The 19,327-nt window shown below is 36.8% G+C and overlaps 1 protein-coding gene across 1 annotated transcript in view; it reads left to right on the forward strand.

The window, feature by feature from the left end:
* pard3aa (par-3 family cell polarity regulator alpha, a) overlaps positions 1 to 19,327 on the forward strand; it is a 500,803-nt gene that overhangs the window by 331,788 nt on the left and 149,688 nt on the right. Inside the window, exon 19 of the mRNA XM_016440634.1 lies at positions 4,442 to 4,649. Coding sequence (XP_016296120.1) covers positions 4,442 to 4,649 — 208 coding nt within the window. The remainder of the gene's footprint in view (positions 1 to 4,441; positions 4,650 to 19,327) is intronic.

Genomic DNA, 19,327 nt, shown 5'->3' on the forward strand with positions numbered 1-19,327 from the left:
AAACACTTAAACTAGTCTAACATACTACATAAACACTTAAACTGGTCTAACATACACATACACACTTAAACTGGTCTAACGTACACATACACACACACATACAGTTGGTTTAGGAAAGGGTTAAAGCTTAAGCAGTAAAGAGGAAATAAGGAACGACGTTATGGAACCATTTGCATATTCAGCAGATTTACAGCCTGAAGGGAACATCAGATTCTTAGTTCAAACACAAAAAATTGTGTTTTTGATTGGTCCAGACGCTACAACCGTAACTTACTGTGATAACCATTTTAATGAAAAGGCCATTGATCTGTGAAATTGCTGCTGCATTGACTACAACTCTATAGGCACCAATCTGCTTTTTCAACTTAATAGGGATGTTTATAAATGAGAAGAGCCCTGTACAATGCATTCTTCCCTGTTTTATTGGTTGCACTTTATTTCAATAGTCCACTTTAGCATAAAATTGAACGATATACAGCACAGTAACGATTTTACTGATAAAAAATAAAATGTACACAAACCTGTATTTTAACGAAGAAATGCATCAATTCGATGGTGCTTAGAACTGTTCTCTCCTGAAGAGGACACACAATATCCGCGATAAATAACTCAACCGCTGGGTTACGTCTGACCCAGGATCTGAGTAACACAAAAACTACCCAAACACTGAAAAAATAATAAATAAAAAAAAACAGCATTTGGGTTAAAAAAAATACCCCAGGATTTTTTAGAGTGCACATAGTTGCAAGTTACATATAGTCAGTAAAATGTGTTGGCGGACCATCAAAATAAAGTGTTAGCAGATATTAAGCAGACAGTTTACTAATGCTCTAATGAAAATGACTGCTAGTTGAAATGTAGTCAACTTCCCCTCCTGGTTTACGAGTTTGACAAGTCGTTATTACAATGTCAGGTGTGTTCATGTGCAAGTTATGGATGCACCTTTTCTTAAAAAAAATAAAAAAAATCTTAAAATAAAATTTTGAAACTCTACTTGAAATGATCAGTAAAGATTGTGATTTCTTTAAATGCTTTTTTCTTTCAATTAATGAAGGTTCATGATTGTACAATATTTCCATGTTTTTTTTCTCAAAACAACAAGATATTTTTATTGTAAATAAAAATATTTAAAATGTAAAATATTTAAAATTAAATGCAAAAAATAATGACACTCTGCCAACTCTGGGCTTAACAAAAGTTATTTCCGAGATGACTTGAACGCAGTTACTTCAAGTCAGTAGAATGTCTAAAGTGGACTATCAGAATAAAATGTTACCTATTATTTTTAATTTCGTCTCCTAAGAGTCAATCTTTCTGAAGGCAAGAATAACATTTTTGAACATTCGTTGATGCTCAGACTATCCAGAATCATTTCCATGACAGCATGAAAAGATGTAGAAATGTCCACAATGACTCATTTCAAAGGCTAGTTTTAATTACTTGGTCGCCATTGCTCTCAGCCATCCGATAAGTAGCCGGCGAGAAAAAAAAAGGATGAAAATGATATCCAACTAAAACTTGTTAGCATTATTATCATCTCCTGAGCTGAAAAAGGTTTGGATTTATTAAAAAAAGAACTCTGTAATTGTTCAATGCACTGATTTCACACACTCCTTGTCTTATGCTGATCCATTCGGATATTGTTTCAGTAGATGGCAGAATGACAGAATTGCACAAGTGAATAAAACAAAAGGAACGTTAAACCGCTCATCTGAGCATACGGAAATATCTGTGACGGTCTCTCGCTTTCACGAGGCCTTTCTTCCAGTTCTCTCGCGTCAGAGATTTGTTGGTTATTAATAAGCTCTAATCACACAGGCATCTGTCTCCAGCGCCACATCTCCGCCGTTACGTCGCTCTATTCAAAAGCACTTTGCTTTTAGTGCCCTCTATTTTTTTTCCTCCTTTCTGAGCGTTTTTTAAACTTACAATTAGTAACAAATTAATCACGTCCAGACCATCAGGAATGGAGACAGTAGCTGTAATCAGACGCTTGCTGAAATGGAAATGAGCAATATCAGCCAGCTGCGGTCCCTTATGATTATACTGATATGCGGCGTATCACGAAGATAGGTGGTGGAGGATGAATTAGCATTGCAAACGATACTTCAAAATAAAATGTTCCCACAGAGAGTCACTCGCTTTTCCAAAACAGCATCAAAGTACTTGCATTAATATATCATTAATGAAATACATCATCCCGTTGACTGGAATCCATAAAATCAGCGTTACAAAATTCATGGGCTATTAGATGTTAAGAGTGCTCTGAGAATATGATCCTCCTTCGGCTTGTCCATTAGAAGAGATGAACTCTTTGTCTTCCAAGTAAACATCTTAATAGTGTGGTGGTGACGTGATAAAATACTCGGTCAGCAAAGCAATTCTTTCTGAAATGATCGCCAAACTCAAAACGTGGAACACAAAAAGAGTTATTCTGAAGCACACTCAGCAGTGTTGGGGAAAGTTACTTTTAAAAGTAATGCGTTACAATATTGCGTTACTCCCTAAAAAACGTAACTAATTGTGTTATTTACTTTTTATGGAAAGTAATGTGTTGCATTATTTTTGTGTTACTTTTGCATTACTTTTTAAATCTGGGCTGGACTTGTTTGTCTTTAACATAAAAAAAAAAATCAAATCTTTAGCAATAAAAAACACAATTGTTATGCTTATCTAAGGTTATTTTTGCTTATTAGTATGGTTGAATTAGCTCATCGAAATTCAGCAGCAAAGATATTGGTCAATAAAATGGGATTTAATACATCTGTGTTATTTAACATTTAAATATTGCAGGTTTGCGTAATATTCTGAGTTTGCGTTTCACAATTTTTATTCATTTTGAGGAATACTGAATCTTTTTTTTGTGCAAGTGAGATGAGTAAATGCATTTTCACATTTAGTCTAGATCTATAGTAACATCATGTTCACACAGCGCACACAACGCCTCTGCACTCACTCCTGATTTCTCTCAACATGGCAACCGGAGAGCCGTCAGTCAATACTTGGGAAAACAAAGTAACTGCTGTTACTTATTTGAAAAAGTAATTCAGATATTTTCTTGTAAATTTAAAAAGTAATGTGTTACTTTACTAGTTGCTTGAAAAAAGTAATCTGATTACGTTACTTGTGTTACTTGTAATGCATTGCCCCCAACACAGCACATTCAGTCTGCTCTTTTCTATACAACCAAAGCATCCAGTCAAACTCCAGGGCTTTTATATTCTGACTGCATGATGTCTAGACCTCAGCTTCAGCAGAATAAACTATTATACAAACTTATACTTCTAAACTGCAGAAGTTGAGACAGGCTATAGATGTGGTACTGCAGAAACTCCGTTCAGAGCGGTGAGGTGAACAGAAGACGAGCCTCTTCTGGTGCACTTTAGCCTTTTGAACTTCTAAGTTCACTTTCTACATGAGTTTTATTGGGTCAGTGAGGAGTAACGCTAATAGGCTTTCTTCACTGCTCCTGAGTAACCGAATTTGAGACCGCCGAACTGTGGTGGGAAGATGTGACCCTTTAGAAGCAAAAAGATAATGGGGTTCCTTCAGAGTGAGTAACCTCTGAGGTAAAACTCAGCTAAGGAAAAATCAAAAGAGATTCAGGCAAGATGAGGAGCTCACGAGCCTCAGTTAGATATAGTTGGACTTGAAGACGAGGTCTCATTAAGATGTTTTATTAAGTCAATGTTTAAAGAAGTCAGACCGTTGACCGTTTCTGCTTTGAGACACTAAATTAGCCCAAATTCCTTATCAGTGAAACTATGGTATCAGTTGAGCTACGCTTATACAAATTGCTAGACATTATTTTTTATTTTTATTTTATTTTATTTTATTTTATTTTATTTTATTTTATTTTATTTTATTTTATTTTATTTTTTTTATTTTTATTTTATTTTATTTTATTTTATTTTATTTTATTTTATTTTATTTTATTTTATTTTATTTTATTTTATTTTATTTTATTTTATTTTATTTTATTTTATTTTATTTTATTTTATTTTAAATGTTAGCAGCACTTGCCTGGTAAAAATATTATAATTAATAGTAGTAGTTGTAGTAGTATCATCATTCAATGAAACTGTGGTTTCAGTCTACTATTACTATTATCTAAATCACTAGAGATATTTTATTCTATTTTATTTTATTGAAAATGTTAGTGAAACTTGCAAAACAGCCACTTTAATTATTATTATTACTATTATTATTATTATTATTATTATTATTATTTAACAAGTGGTTGCTAAAGTGTAATGGGTAGTTGCTAGATGTTTGATAGGGTATTTTTGGTGGTTGCTAGTGTGTTGTTTTTGGTTTTATTTGGCAAACCTAACCTTGTGCTACTAAGTGTTTGTTGCTCTTTCTTAAGAGCTTGCAGTGACTTACATATAGTCTTGAGTTCAACATTGATGTTTATCTGTCTCTCTCTCCACCATCTCAGTGGAAGAAGATACAGAGGAGAGCTCACGATCAGGCCGCGACTCCATTTCCACGGCCACGGACCTCACCCTCCCACCCTCCAACACAGAGAAACAGCTGAACGGAGGACGCACCAAAGAGGACAAGAAGAAGGAGCGAGGAGGGAAGGACAAGAAAGACAAGAGCAAAGCCAAGAAAGGCGTGCTGAAGGGCCTGGGCGACATGTTCAGGTAGAGTGAACGGCCTTAGGTTTTTCTGGGGACTCCCTGGTACTATTTTATTTTATTTTATTTATTTTTTTTTTTTTTACCTTGACCCACACTCTTGCTATGATTAGTTGATGCTAGAGGCTGTTTAGATGGAGGTTATTTTTAATAAGGGAATGTTTTATTCATCAATGCATAGGTTTCCTGCTTATATTCATCACTGGTAATTGCTGGACTGGAAACTTTTCTGAAATATACACATTAATGTGCATGGCAGCAAATGTGTAGCTTTTATGTTCCTGTAAACAGCTTTGTTGCCTAGTTAAATGTCACCCCAACTGTGACTGATTTGCAAAATTTCACCGCCAACTTCACCCTACAAAGAGGTCGAAGCAAATGCGGAATCGGTTAATTTTGAAAATAAATCCATATGGAGGATTAACATTTACTCGGCTTCTCCTCGCAAAGCTCCTCCAGAGGGACGAGACAAGTACAGATAACACACTTTTGGGGGCTGCTATCATGAAAAGGTGCTTTCCTGGTCTCCTGCCCCTCTGGGCTCTTTGAAATAATGCGTCGTGCATCCATTTGGTTGAGAACGCAGGAAGTGTTTCTCAATGCCAGGCTAATTAAGCCGGGGCCTCCATTCATTACTCTGATTTGGTGCTCATTTGAATCCCGCATAAATTATCCACACTCTTATCTGCTCAATAAGTTGTTTTGAGGCGGATTAGCGTAATGGGATTAGTTAGCGTAGTGCTTTGCATGCTGTTTCGTAATGAACAATAAAAACGACAAGTGTTTCCAGGTCATGTTTCAGGAGCACTAAAGGGTTAGTTTTAGTGCCCCTTGATTCGTGCTCCACCACTCCAGCACTCTTTTGTCCTGCAGAATGAATGCGATGGACAATTACTAGGCCATAATGACATGTTAGGGTGTGCCCTGTGTTTTGAGCTGAATTTGATTAATTAATTAGGAATAGGAGCGTGAGGACTTCTGCATTCATTTTAATCAGTGTTTAGTAGTGGGGGCACAATTGTTGGTGTACCATTATGATTAACGCATGTTACATACTTCCGGTACTAATCAAATTTTCAGCATGTCAGAGTTGTGATGAAATGGAAGTACAGACAGATCTTTTTCTTCAGTATTGTGGCGTAAATTTCAAGTGCATCAGATTATCGTAAAAGAAAAAGAAATGTAGGGTGAGGAATTGGTTCTATCCAATAGGTTGTTGGTTGGATTTTGAGATATGGGCGTTCACTCAAAAATTTATGCGAGCTTGTAGACAATTGATTGATTGAAGAAGTCACCAGACAACACACGGATGAATCATTCACAATAAGCTGCAACATGTAGATATGTGCATTTTTACTTAATTTAGCAGATAGTAGATATGTTGCATTACTTTTCTGCTTAAGTTATTTACTGGCAAATACAAATCCCATGTCCCATTTAAAAAAAAACACACACAATTGTTACTTATAGAAAGACCTTTATTTAATTTAATTTAATTTAATTTAATTTAATTTAATTTAATTTAATTTAATTTTGTTTTGTTTTGTTTTGTTTTGTTTATTTATTTGTGACCTTACCTTTATAGGAGTTATAATATGTCTGAGCATGATGGGTGTTGTAGGTCTGAGAGTGTGTAATACTGTTGTAGATGTTATTTGTAGCGATAAAATATTTGTAGACGATATTTAAAAAAAAATACAGAATATTGTAACCCCGCATTTTTTGAAAGTAATGCTCCCCACCAATCAATGCTGGCTGTTGATTCAACCTCAACTTCCCCAACCATGTCCACTATTCATCACGTGTTGCTTTAGAGCTGAAGCGCATGGTAAACACGCTGTAATGCTGGACGTTGTTGGAGGTCACCCAAGGTTGTGGTGTGCTCATCACGCTCAGGCTCTTCGTGTCGTACTGAGACCTTGAGAACACCTGGTCCATGCTTAGTCCATGCTGGCCTTCCCAAAGGAGAGGAGCTGTTTTGGATTTACAGCTTCAGTGATGAGGCAGAATGAGCTTCAGGTGTTTATCATCACACACTGCTGGCAGCTTTCACAACCCCTGCTCTCGGCTCTTGGAACCCTATTGCTGGTTTTATTCTTCTCAGTATTTTTCTTTTTGTTTTTATTGTTAATTTTTTTATCCTAAAAGTGTCCCAGAAGAGGTTGTTTACCATTTTTGGGAGTTGCCAACAGGGCGGCTCTGTGAAAAGTAATGTATTTGTATTTTTCTCTAGCCTATGTCTCAGGAACCATATGGGCTCAGTTTTTGAAATCTTTCCCGGCTGTTCATCCAACTTGCATGAAAATTGGCGTATATCATCTAGAGACAACCTTGACAAAAAGTTGTCAAAATAATTTTGATTTGTTAAATCACAGATTTGAGCCAATAACATTTTCAGGCGTTGCACATAATTACTAAATTGGCTTGTAACACAAAATCCAAAGTTCACAAAACTTGGTACACATGGGTTTCAAGGCCATGTGAGGATGCAGACCAAATTTCATCAATTTCTGATTCTAGGGAAATGTATAAGTCAAAAAAAAAAAAAACAGTAGCCTAATGGAAGAATTTAAAACAGCTGCGTTTACATCATCCACGCAATCTGTTCTTTCAGATTTCACATTTCTGATCAATTTTGGGATAACTCCGGTGGCTAGATATAGCCCAGGTCCCTCTATCAAACCAATCCTTTTTTTAACCAGTCACTAAGAGAAAATTGCATATAATGCAGTTTTCTGTGACAAGCTGACAAGTGACATGTCAAAGTTTAATACTTAAGGGTATGATTATGTTCAAAGCTGTAACTCTAATAGGAGCAATAGTAATATATTGTCTACTTAGCAAACCCACCAACAATTATAGATGGAAGGAGGTCAAATTAACTCAATAGCAGAGGAGTCAGAGGTGGAGATGTGTATGCATTTAGTGAGGGAGTGGGAAGGCTTGTGAATGTTCATTAAGAACTGAAATGCAGGTCTGGACCCCAGCGGAGACGCTCACGCAGCACAGAAGCATCCTCCTTCACTCTCATTACATCTACCCCTCCTCTGAGAGCCATCAGAAACACACACACACACACACACATGCACATACACACACCTTGCCAGGAGAGTATGGATTACTGACATTCAACTCCTCTTCTCTCTCATTGTGTTTTTGTTCACACACATACAGATAGGGCTGGACGATATGGCCAAAATTTATATCACGATATATTTCTTAATTTCGGTCGATACGATATAATTCCGATATCGATATGAACACTATTAAAAAAGCCTCATAAAAACGGCCAAGAACGGCCACAACAGATGTCTGTACCTACAAACTTATGAAAAATTAATTTGCCAACTCTATGAAACCTCGCGATACATATTGAATTATTGTCCAGCCCTACATACAGATTCACTTCTGCAAAACACACTCATCTGGAGTCTCTCAAGGCCCATTTAACTGTAGCCCTTCACTTTTTTATCTCTTCCATCTCAGTATGAAGCACACACACACACACACGAGGAGGTCTCTGAGGCGTTTGCAATACACTGCAATAGGAGCTCATCTGCATGCGTGAGTAAACGTGCATTGATGAGCTCTGCGCTTAATGGACACACTGATTGGAAGAGCATTAAAATCAGAGCTGAAAGACAGAGAGAGGAAGAGAGAGATGAGGTGATCAAAGAAGAGCGAGAGAGAAATCACTAATCCAGAAATACTAAACAGCTGAATGAATGACCAGGCAAGTGGAGGCAGCAAAATTGAACAAAATAGTTTTTTGGTTGTAGAATCCATTTGTGAAAAAAGTGTCCTAGAATTCACTCACCAAATAAAGGTTGCAGAATACATTTTCTAGATTTGTGTTGTTGTTTTTCCAAAACGGTTCTAGAATACACTCTCAATAAAGGTGCTAAATGTCATTTCATTAAAAAGTTATATAATTTACTTCATTTGCTATGTCATTGAAGATTTATTTGTTTGTTAGTGTGTTTGTTTATTCATTTGTTTTAGTTGTCAATAGTGTTCTGGAATGCACTCTTAAAGGTTTAAAATCTCACTCAGTCACTCTCAGGTGCTAAATTTAATTTGATTAATAATTTAATCAATTAACCATATTGTTGGGTTTATTATTATTATTATTATTAATTTTTTTGTTGATTTATTTCACTTTTCCAAAAGTTTTCTAGTATTCATTCTCAATAAAGCTTCGAAAATTAATTTAATTAAAAAGTAAAGAATTTACTTCATTTGCCATATCATTCTTTTTGTATTTGTTTGTTTGTTTGTTTATTTCACTTTTCAAAAAGTGCTCTAGAATTCACTTCAAAAAAGTTATAGAATTTGCTTCCAAATTAATAAATTAAATTACTTACATAATTATTTATTTGTTTCCCTTTAAAAAAGGTTCTAGAATTATTTTGCTAAAAAGTGTTGTAGAAGTCATGAGATAAATAAAAAAAAATCCTTGAAATCATTTCAGTAAAAAAAGTTCTTCATTCGCCATATTTATTATTATTATTATACTTAGGGGTTAGGGTTTTTTCAAAGGGTTTTGCTGTATCTAGAGGCCAGAACCATACTATCATAGAGGTTTAAAGATGAACTGTTTCGATTTGGGCCAATAGGTAACCACCCAGAACACCCTAACAACCGCTTACCAATGCCTTAGCAACAGCTGGGCAATCTGACAGCAGCATGCTTGGTGTTATAACTGTAGCTTAATGGCAGCTCTTGATGTAAGCCTTACTTCAGAACACATGGTGCGTGAGGCGGCTGTATATCTATGGGTGTTAGATGTCATGCTGACTGCACATGGATCGAATGAATAGGTCATCGGCTATGAACTGTGACATGCGTGCAAGCATTCAACAAATGACCTGAAAGAGGTTAGATGCCACTCATCTTCGCTTGTCCTACAGGCTTTATCATACATGCACCATAAACTTGTCTGACATTCTCTTTGACCCGGCCTTTAACATCAGCTCCTAACCATATAAGGCCTGTTGATGTGTCCACACGTCACCTGACCCTGTTGGCATGTCAGGCAGCTCACTGCACCTGATCTGTGTGTGACATTAAAAGGACAGTTCACCCTCATATTATTCCAAACTCAAATGAATATATTTTATATCTTAAAAATAAATATATTTGATGCTAAAATTTGGGGTGTCAAGCAATTGATTTTTCTCTCTCTAATTAATTACATGATGAGCCAATTAATTAATCAAATTAATTGTGAATTAATTGCACATCAACATACAAATCATGAGAATTAATGCAATTTCAACAAATTGCCGCATTATCAGCGGCAGCTTTTATTTTTTGTCTTATTTAAAAAATAACCTGAAAATCTGTATTAGCTAATCAAAATCCATAATTCTAAGACAAATTACATAAATAATAATAATTACATTAATAATATGCAATTACTAATAATGATTATTGGTGAGTTTTCACTGCAAAACAACAAAAAAATGCATTTTGGACTGCAAACCCCCCCCCCCCCCAAAAAAAAGACCGTTTAAAGTCATTATAGTGTTAAATGATAAAAAAACAAACAAACATAAATAAATAAATAAAGAAAAACATTGAATAGACATTATGAAGTAGCTTTAGAAAGAAATGTTTGATTCAACAGTTTATCAGATAAACTCTTAAGGCTAAATGTGAAGTGGCACAGATTCTTCAGAGGTGGCATGAATGCATTTACACTGCAGCTGGAATTGCATAATGCTATTTTAGCATTATTAATCGGATTTAAATGGGCATTGATGTTTTTTTTTAAATAATAAATATTTAAATTAGTATTAAGTTAAATGATTTAAATTAAATTATTCATTTATTTATTTATGAAATTATTCATTTATTTATTTTTTCATATGTAAATATGAAACTAAAACTGCCAGTATTGCCATATTGCTAAACAATATCACATGGTATAAATATAAGACAAAAACCTGTACAGGGGCATTTTTGCCTCCATATCTTGAATTTCAGGGGCATATAACTGCATTCTAATAGGCTTCACTACCCAGTCATTTTCTTTCTTCGTGCATCATGTTCATCTGCTCTGTGTAATGTAATATTACATAAGGGTCTAGCGTGCATTAAATGCATTAATAACTTTAACAATTTTTTTCCATGATTAATCTCACCAAATTAAAATGTTAAATTGTCAGGCCTAATTAAAATATAAAAAAATAATGACGGAAAGTTAATTTTTAATTTGAACTATACCTTTAATGGTCAGAGGGGGCAGATGTGCTCATTGGCCTCAAAGATATGGGCGGCTTGAGTAATATGTGCTGGAAGAGGGGAGAAATAATGGATGGAAGCAGAAGTAAAAGACATAAACGAGTGCATCGGAGTGAACTGGGGCACAGGGAGGTGGAGCGTTAGAGATAAAGAAAACCACTCCTGTTTTCACGCGACTGGTCACGGCAACTTTGGCTCAGGGGCAGACATGCCTCTATGGCTTGCATTAGTGGACACTATTAATAGGATGTAATTGCGAGTCCTGATGCCCTCTCACATTGAATTATTCCACCCACACCCAACAGACACTTCCCCCTTCACTGACCTTCAAACCTCCATGTAGCACCATCCTGAACTCCCATCACAACCTCCAGCCTTGAGCGACAGCGTGGCCTCAGGGACCTCAGGGAGTCCGAAGGGGGAAGAGCACAGATGCCTCCCCCAACCATCTCTGTTATTTTCCCTTGTTGAGTGAACATGTTGCTGGGGAGGATTGTGGGTAATGGTACCTTTTTATACATAGGGCTTAGATGCATGATGTAGGCGTTTATATGCTTTTCCATTTGCACAGCCAGATCCCTCAAATTGTTCCAAATTAGTACGTTCTCACTCATTAGTTTAACGCAACACAGAACACTTCACCATGAAGAGGTAATTATGAAAACACTGGAGAACAGCACATCAGTTACATTCACCATATTCAGCCTCAGTCACAGATAAATGAAGCTGCCATATGTAATGACCAAAACTTTGATGGATGTGAGCTGTGGAAAGTGGTCATAATATCTACAGTTGTTTGTCTAGATATTTTTTGAAAGGAAACATAAACAGTGTTAAATTGTTACACAGTTTTTGGTTTAAGTCTTTTGATTTATTTTAACCTCTGGTACCCCTCTTGTGGTAAAAAATGACAGATTTATTTATTATTTTTTAATGAAATATACTATATTTTATTTTAAAAATTAAAAAAAATGTTTTTTCATATATTTTGTATTTTAGGGGATTTTTTTATAGCACTAAATTATATTTATGCAATAGTTATAATCCATGTATTACCTGTTACCTGTTAAAATGAAATAAAAAGTTATAGAAGTTTAAAAATATTGTTTCGAAAAATGCACAAAAAAACAGATTTCCAAATTTTATATGAAATATGTATTTTCCAAAACATTTTTTTCTCTAGAACTGTGAGAAAATAGCCATAAAGCTAAACAAGTTGTTTAAAAAAAAACAAAAAAAAAAACAGGACCATTAACTTTTTTGAGTCATGTCCATGATTGTGTGTGTGTGTTCACACATAATAAATGCCAAAACCTTTTATCAAGTTTTGTGCTATACTTATGAAGTAAGAAGTAAAAAAAAAAAAAGTGAACTTTTTCAGTCAAAAATAGCAGAAGAGCATCAGATGGTTAAGGTCAATATCTTAATCTTATTCTGATTAAAATTTAAATTGAAAAAGTAAGTTGATAAATTAAACCAAATATTTGAACATTTTATTTCAACTCATCACAATTCAACAAAAATACTTTAAAAAGTCCTTGTCAGAATATGTACTACTAAAATAAAATGGCTATGCTATTATAATACAAAATTGTCTTTTTGCGATAGTAATTTCCCCCCCTTGTTTTAGACGTGTTATAGTGTGCTGTTACAGAAACTGCACATTCATTGTGACTTACACATTCTGACTAGATTGTTCTTTTTCTAAAACATCGTTTGTTCATTATTAATATGCTGCAGTGTTATTTTCCTTATATTTTGATTAAAATCCAAACTAAAGTAAAATCTTAAAGTTTCTCTTTTTTAAGGCAGTAAAAAGTGTCTGCTAAATGCGTAAATGTAAAAGTATTCAGCATTTATGTATTGTCAGTTTCGTCATTTCTGCATAACTAGCTGCCCACTAATAGTTCCCTGCAACATAGACAAAGAATTGCCCACTTCACCTTTAAGGAGTGTGACAGTGAACAGGAAGTGAGACACAGAGGACTTAAGGTATTGCAAAGTGATCACTTGTCAAAATGCCAGCACCTCGGGTGGTGTCGCCCATCTGTCTTCTCTATATGACAGAGGTGTTGTTTGTGTCATGACCTCCTGAAATGAAAAGAAATTAAAACAAAAGAAGTGAGATTGTCCCTCAGTAGGCTTAACACGGGGCTGTGTAAATATAATATCTCTCTCTTAAAATAGTCCTCACCGTGGTGGTCTGAACTGATTCATCGACAGGCTTCCTTCAGGGGTCACAGAGGGAGATATTCTCACCTCTATCCCACCATTCCATTATCCACCTGCCAATCAAACAGCCTCCGCTCACAGCAGGGTGCACAGGGGTATAACCAGAGCCGCCTTCCAGAAGATGAGCTCCCGGCGACCCAATAAAATAAATAAAGTAATTGATATAACAGAGATTCCCATTGAATATGAATGGAATTTAATTTAAAAACTTTTATTAAGCATGCATTATCCCACGCATGGGGTGATTGCTCGTCATTGTGCGTTTTGAAATGAGAGATTTAGCCAAGTCAACCAAGTTGGGCGTCCAAGTTGGGTGCAATGAGAGGCCCGCTCTGTTCAAGCCTCATATAAGTGATCAGACACTGCTGGCTGCCCATCACAGAAACATTAGGTGCAATTGCATTTGGAGCCATCATATCATTGCATCCGGTTTCCAGTCCCTTTGGGTCAACAAGGTACTAAGGGGGGGGTGGATGTAAGGTAGTTAATCTAACTTGAAATCTGGGCAAAGTTGAAACCAAACACCGGTGTATCTCTCAAATTTGTAAAGGCTTTGTCAGAGAGGCAGGACTTGAATAGCACAGGGTTTGTTCAGGCATATTTGCTCTCAGAGTTGAATAAGAGCCTAAAATGCAATCATTCCTGTGATCAACAGACTGCTGCATTTCTAAGAGCTCTGATCTGCTGAAGCTACATTGAGAATCACTTCGTTTTGATCAGCGTAAAAGCACGGCACGTTTTGCTTTGTGAATTGTGTCCCTCGGGACAATGGTAATCTTAACAAGACAACAAAAACAGCTTGTGAAGAGCATTGTGAGCGCTTTTATCAGACAAATGGAGGAAGAGATCCGGAGACGGCGTAAGACGGAGCCAGAAAGAACAAATTATTAGAGTTTCAGCTTGCAGACTCTGATAACAAGTCTGATAACACTAGCCATTTAACAATTTAGGGAGATGAGCAAGTGACTACAGAGTGTGAAGTACATTCATGGCAATGGGAAGGCAACAAATGAAGGAGAATGTTTATCTTGAGTTACTGCAGTGAAGTGCCGATAAGACATCTTTGTACTCTCAACTTGTGATGGATAGCATAACATTTCATGAGAGATTGCAAGCACTGTCAAAAACACTCCATTAGCGAGATGCAAAAGTGCTGCACTTGAACATGTCCTTTCATTCACAAGACAAGTATGTGTGTTTCTGAGCATGTCTAATGAAACCTTAGTGGTGTCTTTCCATGTTAATTACCAGGAGAGATTTGAGAACCGAGAGCTTTTAGAGTTTTCGATGTTGCGACTTGCGTCATAAACAGATATCTTGTCCACTTGACGAGGAAAATGGCAATCAGCAACATTTGGGTTATCGACAGCATGGTAATTACACAACCACAAAATTAAAGCACAGAGAGTAGTGAAAGGCCACAACCTCGGACACTGAGCCAAAGTAAGGAAGTTGATATGAATGTGGAAGAGTTGAATAGGTAAGAGAAGGTGAGTGAAAATAATTATGTAGATAATGTAAATGAAGTGGGCAGAAAAGAGCCCAGCTATAGGGATGCCAGTAATGAGACACTGAGAGTGAGTCAGAGAATTACAAAACAGTGCTGGGAATAATGTCAGGAGGGGAGCGAGATGATGAGGCAGATGCAGTGTCAGAGGTTGCTGATGAGGGAATGATGCAGTAGATAATAAACAGTAGTTGAGTGTACCAGTAGTTGAAATCTGTACTCAGTAGAGGAATGAACGAGTCTTGAGGTTGGACATTTTCCCTTCAGAGTTTTGACAGATGTGTTGATGTGGACATGGACATTATGTTGTCAAGTAGTTTTGGCTCAAGGAACATATTCATGCAATGAGAACGGGCTGCAAAAGAGATGCTAACAAGGTGAAAGCCTCACTTGCAGTTTATCCCTAACTATTGATATATTCTTTCTTTCTTCTAAATGTTGTACAGGATTCCACCCTGTTATGAGGTAGATCCCAAACTGATTATTGTTTATTACACCCTGATAATGTTCTTATAGATGTTATAGATGTTCTTATTGACACCTTGCTTTGAGATTTTACCTTAATTTTGTGTGAATTTGTAATATTTTTGGAGTCTTGGATAGTTGGAATTTGAGTTGGTTTGAGTTAGGTATTGTTTCTCTTACAATAAACAACTTGCAAGAGATGGAGGCTAAACACGTCCACGGAGCTCCATCTGTGAAGAAATGGCAAATTGTGTTCTTGTGAGGAGCTCAGGAGACATAGACGTCTGCTCCATTTATATGCTGCAGAGAACTTTAGACACCAGGAGCAGAACTGAAATGTTACAAAACCTTCAACCAAAGGTTGAAGTATTAGACTGGCTGAACAAAAGTACATTGACAGTCCTATAGCAGATCTGCTTTGGCTGATCTCCAGGGACAGATGGTGATGTTGGTGTGGATCATGCTGAGGTGCTGCAGGAATGCGTTTGGATGAGATCCCTTCCCAAGATTTGCCAACAGAAAGTTCTGACACAGCTAAGAAAAGTAATACAACTTTTGAAATCCTGGAGACCTGTAGTAATCTGAGTTGTGAACTGTAATATAGGAGTGCAGTTATATTCAAGGATTTCCTCTGAGAGATAATCAAGATTTAATTCAGGGCTGCCATCTTTTTGGGGGAAAATATTAATTGGACTTTTAATGGGAGCTGGGACGGGATCATCATTCGTCTGTAATGAATATTGAAACGCTTGCTTTGGCAGGACTAACATTGTTCTACAGATCAAGGCTGCAACCATGAAAAGTAAGTTTTCTTCGGAACTAAATTTGGGGTTCTGGCCAAAAGAAGATCTATTGCTACACAACCCAGCCTTGGCTCTGTAGTCAGCTACCTTGAAGGAGGCACTGTTGGCTATAAGAATGGCCAAACATTTCCACTTGTTACCTATAGAGGGGTGGATATCTGCTGAGTACTTGGCAAAGGGCCACAAACTTGGCACAAAGACTGCTGACTGTACTCTCTGAGGCTTTACCACCCACATCCAGACTCACGCTAGAGTCGCAGGTTTCAGAGACAAGACAGATGAGGGCATCTATTCTACAGCAAAAATGACATGACACTAAGGGAGATGACAGACCTGCCCTCCTAAAGGTAGTTGGGAGACCTGGACTGGTGACTTGTAGTTTCAGTTTAGAAGTTTGTAAACCAGGGGTTCTCACCCTCACCCAAAAATGAAAATTTGCTGAACGTTTACTCACCCTCAGGCCATCCAAGATGTAGATGAGTTTGTTTCTTCATCAGGTTTGGAGAAATGTAGCATTACACCACCTGCTCAGCAATGGATCCTCTGCAGTGAATGGATGCCGTCAGAATGAGAGTCCAAGGCAATTGATGTCTTGTGAAGCCAAATGCTGCGTGTTTGTAAGAAACAAATCCATTGAGACGTTTTAACTTCAAACCGTCCATAAGTCCATAATCCATAATAACGCATCCTCCAGTGAAAAAGTCCATCCCCTGTTGTCCTCTCGCATCAAAAATCCACCCACAGATTTGTTTTGAATGGTTTTCCCTTGTAAACAGTGCTTGATTTGTGCAGATTTCTCTCCTGCTTCAGACGAGACAACATTTTCACTGGAAAAAGCAAAATTATGGACAGAGGACTCGTATTTTAGACGGAAGCAACAGTTGAAATGTCTGAATGATGGATTTGTTTCTTATAAACACACAGCTTTTGTCTTCTCCAGATGTTAACTGATGGACTGGAGTGGAGTGGATTACTTGTGGATTATTGTGATGTTTTTATCAGCTGTTTGGACTCTCATTCTGACGGCACCCATTCACTGCAGAGCATCCATTGCTGAGACACTGATGCAGTGCTACATTTCTCCAAATCTGATGAAGAAACAAACTCATCTACATGTTGGATGGCCTGAGGGGTGGGTACATTTTCAGCAAATTTTTATTTTTGGGTGATCTGTCACTTTAAGGGAATATTTAGGGTTCAATACATCGTAAGGCAATGTTTCCCAACACTGTGCTTAGAGGCTAACCAAGAGTACACATTTTAGAACTCCTCCTAAATACCTGATTCAAGTCATCAGCTTGTTCCTATATAGACAGATAAAGGAGACATCCAAAAATTTGTACTGTTGGTGTGCCTCTGGAACTTACCTAAGGCCATTACAGATAGCCACAAAATTATTTATCCTCATAGACTAACATTATGAGATTTTTGTTTGTTTATTTGGGTGGTTGGTTGTTCGGTTTAGAGCACTAGACGTGTAGTGTGTGTGTGTGATGTCATTTTGAATAACGCGAACAATAATGGGTTCTTAATAGTTAAAAGCATCTTCATTTCTTGCTCTTTTCTTCTCCACATTGTATTTTGTTGTCCCTCTTTTTCTGTCATTCTCAGACCGTTTTTAGTGTCTCGTGTGATGAAAAATGAATAAAGAAGATAAATAGCTTTCACACTGATGATTTGATACCAATCAGAGTGGAATTATATGTATCATTTCTTTCTAAGGAAGGCAATTACGATCAAACTCGCCATTCAATCTTCCCTGTCATGTTTTTCACGGTAAATGACAGATTCCTTTCCTTTTTCCCCCTCTTCTGTTCTGTTGTTCCCAGGCTGATGATGCTTTAAGTGCTAGTTGTTCAACTCGTTTGTCTTCAGGAGGTTGTAATTGGGCATTTCTATGGCACTAGGGAGACAATGAAAAGAAAGGGCTGGAAAGGACAGGACAGAAGTGAGCGAGGGGAAAAAAGAAAACGAAAGACGCTGATGGTTTGTGATTGTACAAGGTTGCACGAAGGAGAAAACAGCATGCATGCAAGCAATGACAACCATGCTACTACAGCTGTTTTTTGTTCATATATTCAACTATTTTGCTGTTGTTGTTGTCGTCTCGTGCTCATACATAGCTACATTTACATATAATTGCACAACATATTTCCTGGGCACAAAATATTTTTTCACAGTTATATGCAGTGAAACATGCTGTATTTAGAGGCACAGGCATGGCCCATCATTAAAATGTGATTCAGAGGTAAGCAAACCTTCCTCCACCTGTCTTGCCCCGAGGCTGTGTGTGTGTGTGTGTGTGTGTGTGTGTGTGTGTGAGAGTCTGTGTTCAGACTGTCCCATTGAGTATGCACTGTGAGGTGGCATATCTAGGTCACACACGCTGGCACATTACTCCTGTGGGAGCTTTCTTCTGTTTCCTTTTCTCTGTCTTGTGTTCATGTCATGGATAGTCTCCGCTTTCTGAGGTCACACAGGAAGTATTGTATATGTCGTATAGGGTGCTACTGTGATCTCACCCAATTAATTTAGACACATTTATCACACAAACACACATACACACTCTTTCCAAACACAAAATGCCTGTATTCATATACTTGAATAAGAATATAGACATGAATAGATAAATTATTTTCATGATCACATGTACTTATAATGCAGAACCAAAGTAGATTTGAACATTTTGGGATTTGGATTAAATAAGAGCAATTGTAATATGGATTATTGGTCATTTTCATCTGATCTTGGTTGTCTTTTGCCATGTTTCTTGCTAACACAGGCATGTGTGAAATATGCTGGGCTACAGTAGGTGTCAGATCCAAACGCTCGTCTGGATGGCATTACAAAGATGAGAGAGAAGGGTTGAGAAGCCTAACGATATGTTAAAATCATGTTCTGTGTCTATGCAGTGCAAAAGTTAATGACTCCCTCAGAGTAGCTGACAGTGGCGTACGGTTCCCTCCATGACATTCAACACATGCACTTCCCACAAGCTTCCATGTTTGATCACTTTTGCTTTTTGCTAATGTGGTTTGAATCTCATATGCTCTATGGCATATCATTATTGCAGTATTTGCAAAGCAGCACCCCTTTGAATTCCTTCCTCCTCGTCTTGTACTACACAGATTTCTTCAATTAATTCAGCTTGAACATACATACTAGAACATACTGCTTGAGTTGTTTTTTTTTCTTCCTTGTAACAGATAATGATGATATTGTTTATTGTAAATTGCAGTAATTTTTCTCTCTTGAATTTATTTGGATACCAAATAGTGGTTGTTGTTTTTCAAGCTTGAACATACATAATCGAAGAAACAGCTTGTTTTGTTTTGTTTCAGTGCTGTCAAATTGATTAATCGCATCCAAAATAAAAGTTTGTGTTGACATTGTGTGTGTGTGTATATATATATATATATATATATATATAT

This window comes from Sinocyclocheilus anshuiensis, unplaced genomic scaffold (genome assembly GCF_001515605.1).
Source record: "Sinocyclocheilus anshuiensis isolate Anshui unplaced genomic scaffold, SAMN03320099.WGS_v1.1 scaffold79, whole genome shotgun sequence".
NCBI classification, from domain to species: domain Eukaryota; kingdom Metazoa; phylum Chordata; class Actinopteri; order Cypriniformes; family Cyprinidae; genus Sinocyclocheilus; species Sinocyclocheilus anshuiensis.